General features: G+C 41.4%; 1 protein-coding gene across 4 annotated transcripts in view; it reads left to right on the top strand.

Annotated features, from left to right (window-relative positions):
• The window catches only part of LOC128686449 (prostaglandin E2 receptor EP3 subtype), a 233,711-nt gene extending 217,690 nt beyond the window's left edge, over nt 1-16,021 (top strand). For 3 of the 4 annotated variants that reach the window (XM_053773376.2, XM_053773377.2, XM_053773378.2), the window contains 3 exons: nt 11,564-11,738; nt 12,184-12,621; nt 13,029-16,021. In XM_053773376.2, the coding sequence (XP_053629351.1) occupies nt 11,564-11,738; nt 12,184-12,621; nt 13,029-13,216 (801 nt within the window). In that variant the 3' untranslated portion in view covers nt 13,217-16,021. Of the gene's footprint in view, nt 1-11,563; nt 11,739-12,183; nt 12,684-13,028 lie in introns of all 4 variants that reach the window. The other variant, XM_053773379.2, reaches the window with a different exon arrangement.
• Nucleotides 16,022-16,908: the final 887 nt, after the last annotated feature.

The raw sequence follows: 16,908 nt of genomic DNA on the forward strand, positions 1-16,908 counted from the left end.
ATACATGGACACAGAGGGTATATAAAGGCTCAGAGTGAGGTGAATACTAGTGAGGTACCATTTCGATGTTCACTAGTGGTAGTAGTAGTAGTAGTAGTGGTAGTGACAAAAGTAATACAATATGGTAGAGCAATTAATTCGTACATGAGTAAAAGGATATAAAAGCTATTACTTGGGTAACATAAAAATAGGTTGGACAAATATAAACTGGAATGAGGCAGGTTGTTTCAGTGTTCACTCTCTGTGCTTTGTGTAGTATAACAGGAGAGACTATGTGATGGCAGGGTTTACTGTTTTCAGGAGGATTCTTGCTAAGACTTCGGAGATGGTGAAGCTGCCGTTGTTTTGTTTAATTGTATTCGAAACAGCGATCAGTGCTGATTCAAGGCACTTGCGTGTGCGGAAATTAGTTTCTTTTATCACTAATTGGGCGTCTCTGAATTTCATAAGATGATTGGTGGAATTTCGGTGTTGTACACAGGCGTTGTTTAAGTTGTCGTTCCTACATGCGTATATGTGTTCATTGAGGCGGGTGTCGAGGTTTCTTGCTGTTTCACCTACGTAGATCTTGTCACAGCCTCCACAGGGTATAGTGTAAACTCCTGCATTGACTGGTTCGTGGTGCTTGGGTTTTGTCCTGGTTAGATCCTTTATTGAAGTGGTAGAAGCGATGGCGACTCTGGTGTTAGCTTGTGAAAGTACTTTTGAGACGTTTAGTGCAACCTGGCTGTTGGGAAGAATTATAACTTTGTTGGGAGCGGTGTTGATGCGTGGAGAATTGATGATCTGAAGAGCTCTTTTCTTGCAGTCTTTGATGAAAAAAGAAGGAAATTGTAACTCAGTGAATGTTTGGTGAATGTAAGTACATTCCTCGTCAAGAAACTCAGGACTACAAATTCGGTATGCTCTTAGGAAAAACCCGATGATGATGCCTCTTTTGGTCTTGGTATCTTGACTGGAATAGAAGTGTGTGAGATCATTTTTATTGGTGGGTTTCCGATAAACTTGAAATCTTAGGTTGTTGTCTACTTTGTGAATGAGGACGTCGAGGAAAGGTAGCTTGTCATTGGACTCTTCTTCTAGTGTAAACTGAATCGCTGGTTCAACTGCGTTGAGCCTTGCCTGAAGATCCCGTACATCAAAACGTTTTGGAGTTATTACGAGGACATCGTCCACGTAACGTAACCAAGTGACGCTTGAAGGGATGATGTTGGCGAAGTGTTCGGACTCTAGGTGTTCCATGTATAAGTTGGCTAGGACGGCACTTATTGGGGACCCCATTCCCATGCCGTAGGTTTGTTTGTAGAGCTTGTTATTGAAGGAAAAACAGTTGAAGTTAACACAGAGTTCAATCAAGTCAACAAAATCTCCGGGAGGTAAAGGAAGATTAAGGTCCTGGTTGACTTTACGTCGTAGAACCTCGATGGCTTTTTTGGTAGGTACTTTTGTGAAGAGGGAAGTCACATCCAAACTGCTTAGTTTCTTGTTACGGATGGAGAGGTTACGGATGCGGTTGAGAAGGTCGCCTGAGTGTTTAAGATGAGCGGGGCTGATGGTCCCCAGAAGGCAGGAAAGATGTTTGGCAAGAACTCCGGCTAGTTTGTGTGGAGCACTGCCTATTCCTGACGTGATTGGTCTGAGAGGAATATTGTGTTTATGGGTCTTGGGTAAACCATACATGTGTGCTGGTTTAGGGTTGCTTGGTAACAAGTACAGAAGTTTCTTCCCTTCTCTAGTGCGTTTGAGTATTTGTCTGCTTTTGTATAGAAAGTCTTTGGTGAGCGTCTCCCACTGTTGAGTGCTGATAGGTTCGTATGTAGATTGATCATTCAAAAGGTCCATCATTTTAGTGTTGTAGTCACTGGTGTTGAGTATGACGACTCCACCTCCTTTGTCGGCGGTGGTGACGATAATGTTGGGGTCGTTGGCGAGGTCCTTAAGGGCAGTGATGTATCTTCTAGGAAGATTAGAAGAAGAAGGTTCACATAAAGCTGCAGTGAGAAGGCCCTGTATATAACCCTTCTGGAAGTTGCTGTCACTGTGTCTATGGTTCCTGGTAACAAGATTGAGTTGATAGTTAGGTTTGCGTATGTTGGTGGTAAATTTGAGTCCCAGACTCAGTGCTTGTTTCTCGTAGTCGGTTAAGGTGCGTGACGATAAGTTGTTTATCAGGGATTCGCGTCCCATTTCCTTCCACCGACTGTTAGTGCAGAGGTACTGAAGTTTGCGATTGAGTTTGATCTTCTGTTGGAGGTTAGCTGTGGTGACTGTGCTGAGAATATGCTCAGCAGTGTGTTGGTCAATCTGAAGATTGGCCCTCATATTCCTTGCAGTTTCAAAGGTTTCCTTAGCGATGTTAGAAAGTTCTTCGGCACATTCAGTTAAGTAAGCTTGGGTAGCTGGAGAGAAGGGGTGCTTGGAGTTGGAGAGTTGTGCAGGAGTAGACTTAGGGATCACCTTCTCTGCCAGGCAATCTTGTAGGAAGTTGTGTCTGTTGCGATAGCTGTGAGCACGAAGAAGGGTGTCCAAATAACGTCTGCATGAAATGTCCATTATGTTGCGGTGTCCGACAGATTGTAATAAAGTTGGTAGAATTACCGACAATATGTAAAGTAAAAGGACACAAGTGCAACTAATGTGACATTTATTGTGGCAACGTTTCGCTCTCCAGGAGCTTTATCAAGCCATTACAAACAATACAATCCGTAACCTCTCCATCCGTAACAAGAAACTAAGCAGTTTGGATGTGACTTCCCTCTTCACAAAAGTACCTACCAAAAAAGCCATCGAGGTTCTACGACGTAAAGTCAACCAGGACCTTAATCTTCCTTTACCTCCCGGAGATTTTGTTGACTTGATTGAACTCTGTGTTAACTTCAACTGTTTTTCCTTCAATAACAAGCTCTACAAACAAACCTACGGCATGGGAATGGGGTCCCCAATAAGTGCCGTCCTAGCCAACTTATACATGGAACACCTAGAGTCTGAACACTTCGCCAACATCATCCCTTCAAGCGTCACTTGGTTACGTTACGTGGACGATGTCCTCGTAATAACTCCAAAACGTTTTGATGTACGGGATCTTCAGGCAAGGCTCAACGCAGTTGAACCAGCGATTCAGTTTACACTAGAAGAAGAGTCCAATGACAAGCTACCTTTCCTCGACGTCCTCATTCACAAAGTAGACAACAACCTAAGATTTCAAGTTTATCGGAAACCCACCAATAAAAATGATCTCACACACTTCTATTCCAGTCAAGATACCAAGACCAAAAGAGGCATCATCATCGGGTTTTTCCTAAGAGCATACCGAATTTGTAGTCCTGAGTTTCTTGACGAGGAATGTACTTACATTCACCAAACATTCACTGAGTTACAATTTCCTTCTTTTTTCATCAAAGACTGCAAGAAAAGAGCTCTTCAGATCATCAATTCTCCACGCATCAACACCGCTCCCAACAAAGTTATAATTCTTCCCAACAGCCAGGTTGCACTAAACGTCTCAAAAGTACTTTCACAAGCTAACACCAGAGTCGCCATCGCTTCTACCACTTCAATAAAGGATCTAACCAGGACAAAACCCAAGCACCACGAACCAGTCAATGCAGGAGTTTACACTATACCCTGTGGAGGCTGTGACAAGATCTACGTAGGTGAAACAGCAAGAAACCTCGACACCCGCCTCAATGAACACATATACGCATGTAGGAACGACAACTTAAACAACGCCTGTGTACAACACCGAAATTCCACCAATCATCTTATGAAATTCAGAGACGCCCAATTAGTGATAAAAGAAACTAATTTCCGCACACGCAAGTGCCTTGAATCAGCACTGATCGCTGTTTCGAATACAATTAAACAAAACAACGGCAGCTTCACCATCTCCGAAGTCTTAGCAAGAATCCTCCTGAAAACAGTAAACCCTGCCATCACATAGTCTCTCCTGTTATACTACACAAAGCACAGAGAGTGAACACTGAAACAACCTGCCTCATTCCAGTTTATATTTGTCCAACCTATTTTTATGTTACCCAAGTAATAGCTTTTATATCCTTTTACTCATGTACGAATTAATTGCTTTTGTCACTACCACTACTACTACTACTACTACCACTAGTGAACATCGAAATGGTACCTCACTAGTATTCACCTCACTCTGAGCCTTTATATACCCTCTGTGTCCATGTATTGTTTGTAATGGCTTGATAAAGCTCCTGGAGAGCGAAACGTTGCCACAATAAATGTCACATTAGTTGCACTTGTGTCCTTTTACTTTACATATTGTCGGTAATTCTACCAACTTTATTACAATCTGTCGGACACCGCAACATAATGGACATTTCATGCAGACGTTATTTGGACACCCTTCTTCGTGCTCACAGCTATCGCAACAGACACAACTTCCTACAAGATTGCCTGGCAGAGAAGGTGATCCCTAAGTCTACTCCTGCACAACTCTCCAACTCCAAGCACCCCTTCTCTCCAGCTACCCAAGCTTACTTAACTGAATGTGCCGAAGAACTTTCTAACATCGCTAAGGAAACCTTTGAAACTGCAAGGAATATGAGGGCCAATCTTCAGATTGACCAACACACTGCTGAGCATATTCTCAGCACAGTCACCACAGCTAACCTCCAACAGAAGATCAAACTCAATCGCAAACTTCAGTACCTCTGCACTAACAGTCGGTGGAAGGAAATGGGACGCGAATCCCTGATAAACAACTTATCGTCACGCACCTTAACCGACTACGAGAAACAAGCACTGAGTCTGGGACTCAAATTTACCACCAACATACGCAAACCTAACTATCAACTCAATCTTGTTACCAGGAACCATAGACACAGTGACAGCAACTTCCAGAAGGGTTATATACAGGGCCTTCTCACTGCAGCTTTATGTGAACCTTCTTCTTCTAATCTTCCTAGAAGATACATCACTGCCCTTAAGGACCTCGCCAACGACCCCAACATTATCGTCACCACCGCCGACAAAGGAGGTGGAGTCGTCATACTCAACACCAGTGACTACAACACTAAAATGATGGACCTTTTGAATGATCAATCTACATACGAACCTATCAGCACTCAACAGTGGGAGACGCTCACCAAAGACTTTCTATACAAAAGCAGACAAATACTCAAACGCACTAGAGAAGGGAAGAAACTTCTGTACTTGTTACCAAGCAACCCTAAACCAGCACACATGTATGGTTTACCCAAGACCCATAAACACAATATTCCTCTCAGACCAATCACGTCAGGAATAGGCAGTGCTCCACACAAACTAGCCGGAGTTCTTGCCAAACATCTTTCCTGCCTTCTGGGGACCATCAGCCCCGCTCATCTTAAACACTCAGGCGACCTTCTCAACCGCATCCGTAACCTCTCCATCCGTAACAAGAAACTAAGCAGTTTGGATGTGACTTCCCTCTTCACAAAAGTACCTACCAAAAAAGCCATCGAGGTTCTACGACGTAAAGTCAACCAGGACCTTAATCTTCCTTTACCTCCCGGAGATTTTGTTGACTTGATTGAACTCTGTGTTAACTTCAACTGTTTTTCCTTCAATAACAAGCTCTACAAACAAACCTACGGCATGGGAATGGGGTCCCCAATAAGTGCCGTCCTAGCCAACTTATACATGGAACACCTAGAGTCCGAACACTTCGCCAACATCATCCCTTCAAGCGTCACTTGGTTACGTTACGTGGACGATGTCCTCGTAATAACTCCAAAACGTTTTGATGTACGGGATCTTCAGGCAAGGCTCAACGCAGTTGAACCAGCGATTCAGTTTACACTAGAAGAAGAGTCCAATGACAAGCTACCTTTCCTCGACGTCCTCATTCACAAAGTAGACAACAACCTAAGATTTCAAGTTTATCGGAAACCCACCAATAAAAATGATCTCACACACTTCTATTCCAGTCAAGATACCAAGACCAAAAGAGGCATCATCATCGGGTTTTTCCTAAGAGCATACCGAATTTGTAGTCCTGAGTTTCTTGACGAGGAATGTACTTACATTCACCAAACATTCACTGAGTTACAATTTCCTTCTTTTTTCATCAAAGACTGCAAGAAAAGAGCTCTTCAGATCATCAATTCTCCACGCATCAACACCGCTCCCAACAAAGTTATAATTCTTCCCAACAGCCAGGTTGCACTAAACGTCTCAAAAGTACTTTCACAAGCTAACACCAGAGTCGCCATCGCTTCTACCACTTCAATAAAGGATCTAACCAGGACAAAACCCAAGCACCACGAACCAGTCAATGCAGGAGTTTACACTATACCCTGTGGAGGCTGTGACAAGATCTACGTAGGTGAAACAGCAAGAAACCTCGACACCCGCCTCAATGAACACATATACGCATGTAGGAACGACAACTTAAACAACGCCTGTGTACAACACCGAAATTCCACCAATCATCTTATGAAATTCAGAGACGCCCAATTAGTGATAAAAGAAACTAATTTCCGCACACGCAAGTGCCTTGAATCAGCACTGATCGCTGTTTCGAATACAATTAAACAAAACAACGGCAGCTTCACCATCTCCGAAGTCTTAGCAAGAATCCTCCTGAAAACAGTAAACCCTGCCATCACATAGTCTCTCCTGTTATACTACACAAAGCACAGAGAGTGAACACTGAAACAACCTGCCTCATTCCAGTTTATATTTGTCCAACCTATTTTTATGTTACCCAAGTAATAGCTTTTATATCCTTTTACTCATGTACGAATTAATTGCTTTTGTACCTACCACTACTACTACTACTACTACCACTAGTGAACATCGAAATGGTACCTCACTAGTATTCACCTCACTCTGAGCCTTTATATACCCTCTGTGTCCATGTATTGTTTGTAATGGCTTGATAAAGCTCCTGGAGAGCGAAACGTTGCCACAATAAATGTCACATTAGTTGCACTTGTGTCCTTTTACTTTACAACAGGGAAGTGTCCTTGGCCCTTTTCTCTTTCTCCTATACATAAATGACCTTCCAAATGCTTCGCAATTACTCAAACCCACACTATTTGCAGATGACACTACATACGTCTTCTCTCACCCGAGCCCAGTCACACTAGCCAATACTGTAAATACCGAATTACAGAAAATATCTACCTGGATGAGGACTAACAAACTTACACTAAACATTGACAAAACCTACTTCATTCAGTTTGGTAACAGAGCTACAGATGTCCCTCTTAACATAATGATAAACGGATCACCTATCACAAAGCTAACAGAGGGAAAATTCTTAGGAATCCACCTTGATAATAGACTCAAATTTCATACACATATACAACAAATTTCTAAGAAAATTTCCAAGACTGTAGGCATACTATCGAAGATACGGTACTATGTTCCACAGTCAGCCCTCCTGGCCCTATATCACTCTCTTATTTACCCCTATCTCACCTATGGAATTTGTGCATGGGGCTCAACAACAATTAACCATCTCAGACCACTAATTACCCAACAAAAGGCTGCAGTTAGAATGATAACAAATTCTCACTACAGGCAGCACACTCCACCAATATTCAATACACTAAACCTACTCACCATACAAAACATCCATACTTATTACTGCACCTATTACATACATAGAACACTTAACTCTGATATTAACCCTCCCCTCAAACATCTCCTTGCCAACCTCAACAGAACACATGACCATAACACAAGGCACAGATCACTCTTTGATGTTCCTCGTGTCCATCTCACACTATGCAAAAACTCAATGCACATAAAAGGCCCTAAAATCTGGAATTCATTACCTGTAAATATAAAAGAAACACTACCTGTTTATAAATTCAAGTCTCTACTCAAAGATCACTTACTCACCCAAAACCAAATAAATACTGAATAACTGAACCTTATAAATTGTATATCTTAAATGTTTCTCACAATTATATCACATAAATGTTAAACCTAAAACCGAATCTAACTTTATTATTTTTAAATACACTACCTTACAGAATCCTTCATATGACCTGTCTTTGTAATACTCACTTGTGCTTTATAGTAATCTGTTTACATTAATGTTTTATCACTGACTTCATCATTGCTTAGTTAATCTTAAGTTAATTTTAAGCCAGCCCGTAATGCTATGCATAGTATAAGTGGCTTTGGCATACTGCTCTTATCTGTATTTTTTTTTTTTTGTACCTCTGTATGTGTGCACAAATTTATAATAAATAAATAAAAAAACCCTTTTGGGGCGGGGATGGCAGACCAGAGAGACCTAGCTTGTGGCTAGACCTGGGGACAGTTGGTCCCAAAGATGAGGAGGTACTTGTGCCTCCTCCCATGGGAGCATGGGAGACTTAGGTCTCAGACATTCCCTAACGAAGGAGCCAAGGCCGGGCCACCACTTGGAAAAGGCCCGGGCCGGGAGAATACCGGCGATCACAAAGTTCAGTTACTTAAGTAAGTGAGTTTGTTCAGGTATACACAAATACACTAACATAGATTATCATACATAGCAACATATGTGTAGAGAACCTAGGATAACCCAAAAAAGTCAAAGTGACTTTTTTTCGTTCGGGTCCTTAAATTTTAAGGTTTCAATAATAAGATGTTACAAGGACCCCAGTGGAAATAAGTCACTTTATCTGACTTTTTTGGGTTATGCTAGGTAATCTACACATACGCTGCTATGTATAATTTATATGTATACTTGTACCTGTCCCTGAATAAACTTACTAACTCCTTCAGCTTTGCAAGAGTTTCTCCTAGTTGAGTTTACCCCGTTCTCTGTGGTGTCTCTGCTCGGATAAACTCTTATATTTATATACTGCAGTAGTAATTTAAGTTTGTATTTAGGCTTTGAATGTATAACATACAAAAAAGATTACATTGGTCCTTTAAGGCATGCAGAAGTTATGGTCATACAAGAAGTATATTGTGTACATTTTCTTTAGGATAAGTAAGTAAAGTCAGTGTGCCCTACTATCTTACAGCTAGACTGTAAATAATAAGATATTACAAGGACCACAATGGAAATAAATCGATTTTGTGGGTTTATTCCGGTGGGTAATTTACAAGTATGTTACTGTGTATGATGAGTATAGTAACCGTAGCTCAGTTGTTAGCGCACTCAACACTCACACTCAGGTCCGTGTTAATTCAAGTATCTTTTCTGGCTAAGTGCATCAGTGTTTTCAAAATGATCGTTTACGTATTTTTCTATAAAACAGTTAACATGACTTTATTAATTTTCGGGTATCATTTATATTTGCGTTGAAAAACATGTCTTATTGTAATATATTTCTTTGCACTGTATTGCATTACGTATATTACTCAGGATATATATATATATATATATATATATATATATATATATATATATATATATATATATATATATATATATATATATATATATATATATATATATATATATATTTATATATGTATATATATATATATATATATATGTGTGTACTCACCTATTTGTACTCACCTATTTGTGGTTGCAGGGGTCGAGTCTTAGCTCCTGGCCCCGCCTCTTCACCGGTTGCTACTGGGCCCTCTCTCTCCCCGCTCCATGAGCTTTATCAAACCTCGTCTTAAAACTGTGTATGGTTCCTGCCTCCACTACGTCATTTTCTAGGCTATTCCACTGCCTTACAACTCTATGACTGAAGAAATACTTCCTAATATCTCTCTGACTCATTTGTCTTCAACTTCCAATTGCGGCCTCTTGTTTCTGTGTCCCCTCCCTGGAACATCCTGTCTTTGTCCGCCTTGTCTATCCACGCAGTATTTTATATGTCGTTATCATGTCTCCCCTGACCCTCCTGTCCTCCAGTGTCGTCAGGCCGATTTCCCCTAATCTTTCTTCATAGGACATTCCCCTTAGCTCTGGAACTAACCTTGTCGCAAACCTTTGTACTTTCTCTAGTTTCTTGACGTGCTTTATTAAGTGCGGGTTCCAAACAGGTGCTGCATACTCCAGTATGGGCCTGACATACACGGTGTACAGTGTCTTGAACGATTCCTTACTAAGGTATCGGAATGCTGTTCTCAGGTTTGCCAGGCGCCCATATGCTGCAGCAGTTATCTGATTGATGTGTGCTTCCGGAGACATGCTCGGTGTTATACTCACCCCAAGATCTTTCTCCTTGAGTGAGGTTTGCAGTCTTTGGCCACCTAGCCTATACTCTGTCTGTGGTCTTCTGTGCCCTTCCCCTATCTTCATGACTTTGCATTTGGCAGGATTAAATTCGAGAAGCCATTTGCTGGACCAGGTGTCCAGTCTGTCCAGGTCTCTTTGAAGTCCTGCCTGGTCCTCATCAGATTTAATTCTACTCGTTAACTTCACATCATCTGCAAACAGGGACACTTCTGAGACTAACCCTTCCATCATGTTGTTCACATATACCAAAAATAGCACTGGTCCTAGGACCGACCCCTGTGGGACCCCGCTCGTCACAGGTGCCCACTGTGATACATCATTACGTACCATGACTAGTTGTTGCCTCCCTGTGTGTGTGTGTGTACTCACCTAATTGTGGTTGCAGGGGTCGAGACTCAGCAGTGTGTGTGTGTGTGTGTGTGTGTGCAAAACAACCGCAGACAGGCGATCTTAACAATGCAAGACAAGCCACAGCTGATGGAAATCTTTAGCTCAAGTACTTTCACACGCCTCCGTGCGTCATCAGGAGCTATGCAGTGTTGTAAGAGTAGCTTCTCACAAATTTTGTGAGATAATCTGGCTGGTGTCGCCACGCTAATTTACTAAAGAGGAGACTATGTAAGGATGACAGGAATTAGAAAGAAAAATGAATGAAATGACGTTGTACTTAACCGGAAACATCCGGGAGTAAGAGGAAGAATTAATACTCAGAACGTGAAGATGTAATGGAAAAAATATAGTCCACGGTTCTTCGAGAGATGCAAAGAACCTTAAACAAAAAGTAAAAGGTCGTTAAAAATTTGCAAACAGGGAAAACTGGGAGAAAAAGAAAAGAAAAACGAAGAGAAGAGCTTGTTAAGAATAGGCTTAGGTCTAGTGAAAGGCTCAGCGACACACGAGTTTAGCGCTTCTTTTTTATTATTATAATAATAATAATCAGAGACACACGAGAGATTTTATAATGATTAACAATTCGTGAACGAGCAAAATTATTTACAAACATTATCTCAGACCAAAGCAGGACTCAAACCTGCGCACCCTGTATCCAAGTACATAGTAATATACCAGGCAGCGAGACTCCACTTAAGTATGGCTGCCCAGTAGACAGTAGGCGTTTTTTCCAACACACACGCGCGCGCGCGCACGCAAATAGTTTTAAGAGTAGGTATGATAGATCCCACGAGGGAGTAAATCTGGTGACTAGCAGCCCCAGTATCTGAAAAACGACCCCTGCAGCCACAAACAGATGGGTACTAATAAGTGAGTATAAACACACACCGAGAATTTACTCTGTTATTCATTTTATGATTTAAGATATTTCTGACTGATGGTTAACAGCTGAAATGCTATTTTAATGCCTTTAACAAATCAGCTGCCATCCTAACTCACCTTTTTTGACTCCTCGCGCAGATGTTCAGGTCGCGAGTATGGAGGTGCTGTCGCCTGGCTCTTGTGGGTCGTCGATGGTCTATTATGGGACGAAATAGGAGCATCTCATCCTTCAATTTCGTCTCCTTCCTGCAAGGTCGTAGGCTCTCCCACACCCACAGCCCCACTAGGGAGCAACTTCCCTCCCTCTGTAAAGGTGTGTGCCTCGCCACCCTCTCTCAAGGCTTTTTACACAGTGTCTCTATATCTTTACCCTCTCTCCCTCCATGGTCATGGGAAATGCAAAATTGGTAATAAATGTTACAGTGCCGTAGGCAGAACAGTTTACAAAAAAACAGCTTTGTAGAGGAAACTTTGGTCGGCGTTTCGCTCTGAATCATTATCAGATGGTTACTTTTGATTTAATAGATGACCCAAGGCAGACTGAAACGTCGTCTATCGTTTTCTTCCCAAGTGTAGGCTAATTGTGTAGTGTAGACGGGATTGCTGTGTTTGGTCAGCTTTCTCATCTGCTTGAAACTTTTCAGTTTGTAATTATACATTATTATTATAATCATAACTAAGCGCTGAACCCACAAGGGTCATATAGCTAGTAATCATACAGATGCGATGGTGTTGTAATACAGTGTTTATTTCTTCAGAGACCTCAGATCGCATGGAGGTGGCAACGAGACCCCACACTACAAAGACCACCAGGGTCCCCTCCATCCAGAAGTCCTACTACAGCGACTCTGGTACTGGGTCCTACTCAGGGGTGGAAATCCCACTCATTGAAACCCCCGAGGGACACTTCCACACCTCGGAGGTCCCCCATGGGCCAAAGGGCACCACCCTGCAGCATTCCCTGGTCAAGAGCCTCTCTGTGGCCATACCAATCCCCCTGTTCACGAGCGAGCAGTACAGGGTGTCGGAGTGCGGAAGGGAGGGTCCCAGCTGCTCGCAGGATGCTTATAACTACCACTACAGCAGTCTAGAGTGCCCTAGAGGGGTCCTGCAGGCCCTCTCACGCCCCGTTCACCGAGTGGCATCCTCACCCCTGGCTCAGGATCACTTGAAATCCCCGTTCCTGACCATCCAAGGTATAGACGTGTCCTTCAAGGACTCTATACTTCAAAGTACAAGGATCCTTCATGCACGCATGGTACTATATAATGACTTGATCATGTTAACAACACTTCAGCATACTTACAACACACACTCCTCTCTCTCTCTCTCTCTCTCTCTCTCTCTCTCTCTCTCTCTCTCTCTCTCTCTCTCTCTCTCTCTCTCTCTCTCTCTCATTTTGTAATTGAGTTTACTCGTGATCAGATTATTATTCATTACATTTATAAAGAAGGCCAAACCCATATGGGTAATGTAATATTTGGGGAATCATTTTTAATCAGGTTCAGTAAGAGGAAAGGGAAGGTTGTAAAAGTTTGTTGGATAGCTTTTTTTGTTTTCCAGCACAATAATAATAATTGGGACTGTTCCGTCTTCCCCACAGATGGTGACATGGGAGGTATAGTGTTGAGGAGTAACTCTTGGAGCTGTCAGGGTGGAGAGCCCTCGTGGCCTCAGTACCGCACACAGAGCACCCAGACTCTCTCCCTCCATCATGAACCCTTATCGTCGCCCGACGGCCTCCGGCAGCCCTCCGTCAGCGGAGACGTGGAGCGTTCCCTACTGGATTAAGTAGAGGATAAAACCTTTGGAGAAATCTTCGGATCTCGTTCACCCATATTCCAGCGACACCAGAGTTTAATGTGTTTGGGATAGCTATTGTGTTAAGGGCGTCCACACCAGGGACAAGAGGGTTTAAGGACTACTGTTAAGTACACCTGTATTTTCTAAGGGTGCCTACACTAGGGATTAAAGACTGTAGGGGCAACCCTTCAAGGTGTTGAGGGTGTTCACTTTACGCTGTCTCACCTCAAGGTCAAGCTTGTTCTAGAGGGGCACAGATATCCTACCTTGAGATTTTAGTATTCTCAGCATATACACCCCTGTAGGAGCAGCCTCTAAAGATACCTGTTCCTTTGGTTTTAGTACAATGTATCAAGAGGACAAATGACTGCCGAAAACTAGAGGAAAATGGACGAGAATGCATTCCTTTTGGACACTTTTGTTGAAGACGTGTCGTTCCTCGGACCTTGATTATTTCATTGAAGGCGTCCTAAGTGTACGCATTCGTGTTCGTTTAACTTTGGTATAAATCCCAGGAATAAGATGCAAAGCCTACACGCAAACACTTTAAGGTTTAAAGTTTACCCCTTTTATTATTATAAACAATAGTTTTTAGATAGTAGATTATACGTTAGATTATATATTTTCATGTCTGTAAACATTATTCCAGTGACACACCAAAAGAGACTGGAAATTTGTCAGGCCACGTCATAGATATGCTGGGCACATGTAGTGTATTTTGACATCACATCTCATGGATATGCCGGGTACGTTTGCTGTATCTTAATATTACAGTGTATTTCTTAAGTATTTTTGTGCAATGTACCAAATAAGATCTATGAATATATTAAAGTTTATCGGTGCTACTCTGATTACGGTGTACAGCTTTCTGTGAAGCATTTATCTAGCAAAGGGCATTTGTGAATTAATGTTCTTGTAAGCTTGTGTGTGTCTCGAAGAACGAGGGGGATGTCTCTATGCGGCAGATGTAAAGGAGCTACGGATGGGCGAGACAACTTCAGTAACTCTGTGTTCTAGTCATATACAGTACTTGTCTATTTTTGTAATGCATGTGATTCTCGTTACTCTATAAGGCTATAATTACCAGATAACATGAAGCTCATTAACTAAGGTAATATGTTATCATGAACAATGTTCAGTGTCTAGTAACTATGTTAGTGTAATCACTGGAGGCTGCTCGTGTGTGTGTGTGTGTGTTAGTTACCATTTTGTCCTAGGCACATGTCGACTAGACACTAGGCCTATTGTATATATGTGTGTGTGTGTGTGTGTGTGTGTGTGTGTGTGTGTGTGTGTGTGTGTGTGTTTATGTCTGCTTTATCTGTTTGTTGTTATATATTAAATACCAAGTAGCAGAAAAAACGGCGATAAACAATGTCTTTCCGTTTGATAACTAATTTTTATTCTCTCCAGAAATGTTTGTATCACAAGCCTCAGAAATTTACCGTTGTATTGCCCTGGGTCGGTCAAAATATTTTCTCACTGATGTTCTTACAGTTGAACCGGTGGGGCAGTGTCATTTAAAGTGCTTCAGGAACCTTGTAGATTTTATTCTGAATACCCCAAGCACATGTGCATTAGTTATTTTTTAAGAAACATGTCTGGCCTGAAATTCTGAGTTCACTTAAAATTACTACTTTGAATTTTATCGGTAAAGCCTCTTCCTCCGGCCTGTTTTTATACACAAGTCTGCCAGTTCATTGTGGTGATAATGTTTAAATAAAGTGCTCAAGTCACTTGACTGCTGAACACTGCACTCTGTTCGATGATGGATTGTAAAGGATCACTCAGAGGTAATGAGTGAGTGCAAGGGAAGGGCAAATAGCAGAAGACAGAGTACACATTGGGGCTAGATATTGAGGACTAGCTACAATGTGGCTACCATTCTCTGTCTAGAGTGGAGGCAATGATAGTATAGCAGAAAATTCTTGTCCCCGTTCTTCCCTCCTTTCAACAACATAGCCTGATTGATAAATTAGTAGAAAAAAAATACATTGAAAAACGAGCCTTGATCTGTATGAACTCGTCTCCAGAAGGCTATAGGTTTACCATAGCTGTTAGGAAACAAATATAATTATATTTAATTTACGTATGTGATGCAAACACAACTGGAATAATTTCCTTATCTTGATCAAGGGAAAGTCGACCTGCTGAGCAACACTTGCAGCCTCGACCGACAACACAACCAAATGTTTGGTAGTTTGATATAAGAAAAACACAGATTAGTTTTTTATATAAATTTTAGATTATTTTAATTAACTTGCGCTTGTCATAAACACGTGCTGAATATGGTGGTGCAACAAACAGTATTGAACTCTGGTCACTGAAAGAGGAAACACCACATGAAACAATAATGAAGAAGAATGGGTAGTCTGTATATTTCAACCTCAGCTGAAGATCGAAACACACGAACTGCCATTCTTCCTCGTTTTTGTCTCCTGTGGGATTTCCTCTCTCAAGTGTTGAATATCTTACAAACGCAACATATTCTTGTCAGTGTTCCATGTCCACGTATATCGCCTCAGTTTCAGTTACAAATACATGCATTTATTTTTAATCAACAATACGTAATAGCATTTGGTGTGGGATTATTCATACATGCTAAAAACTTCATCTGTGTGCGATTTGCCATGAAGGTCAACATGTAATTCATACGAGTATAATAATTCCATGTTCAGATGCCATATCTCTATAACCGGATGTCATGTTTCTGTGTCCGGAAGTTATATTTTTATGTCCAGATGCTCTATACTGATTCATAATAAAGATAAAGTGAGAAGACTGAGTTTGAGAAACCTGGTCAGACCATCCCACGAACATGACGCAAATGATGAAGATACGTAAATATACTGAAGTAAATAAAGAAAATTACTGGTTACTGAAGAGTAAATTCCAAAACAAAACTCTAATATGCCGGTGATAAACATTGATCAATGGCTTCAGTTTTCCAGTACCACTGGAACAAATGCTTGCATCTGGAAACAGATGTTTGTACCGCTAAAATAAATGTTTGCACCATTCAAAAAAAAAAAAAATTACCATTGAATCAAATGTTTCTAATGCTGAACCAAATGTTATGTTATCGCTGAAACAAATGTTTAAGACTGAAATAAATGTACCACTGAAAAAACATGCTTGTACCACTGAAACACATGCTTGTACCACTGTAACACATGCTTGTACCACTGTAACACATGCTTGTACCACTGAAACACATGCTTGTACCACTATAACACATGCTTGTACCACTGAAACATATGCTTGTACCACTGAAACACATGCTTTTACCACTGAAACACATGCTTGTACCACTGTAACACATGCTTGTACCACTGAAACACATGCTTGTACCACTGAAACACATGCTTTTACCACTGAAACACATGCTTGTACCACTGTAACACATGCTTGTACCACTGAAACACATGCTTGTACCACTGAAACACATGCTTTTACCACTGAAACACATGCTTGTACCACTGTAACACATGCTTGTATCACTGAAACAAATGCTTGTACCACTGTAACACATGCTTGTACCACTGAAACATGTTTGTACCACTGAAACACATGCTTGTACCACTGAAACACATGCTTGTACCACTGTAACACATGCTTGTACCACTGAAACACATGCTTGTACCACTGAAACACATGCTTGTACCACTGAAACACATGCT

The sequence above is a fragment of the Cherax quadricarinatus genome, chromosome 17 (genome assembly GCF_038502225.1).
Source record: "Cherax quadricarinatus isolate ZL_2023a chromosome 17, ASM3850222v1, whole genome shotgun sequence".
Lineage (NCBI taxonomy): Eukaryota > Metazoa > Arthropoda > Malacostraca > Decapoda > Parastacidae > Cherax > Cherax quadricarinatus.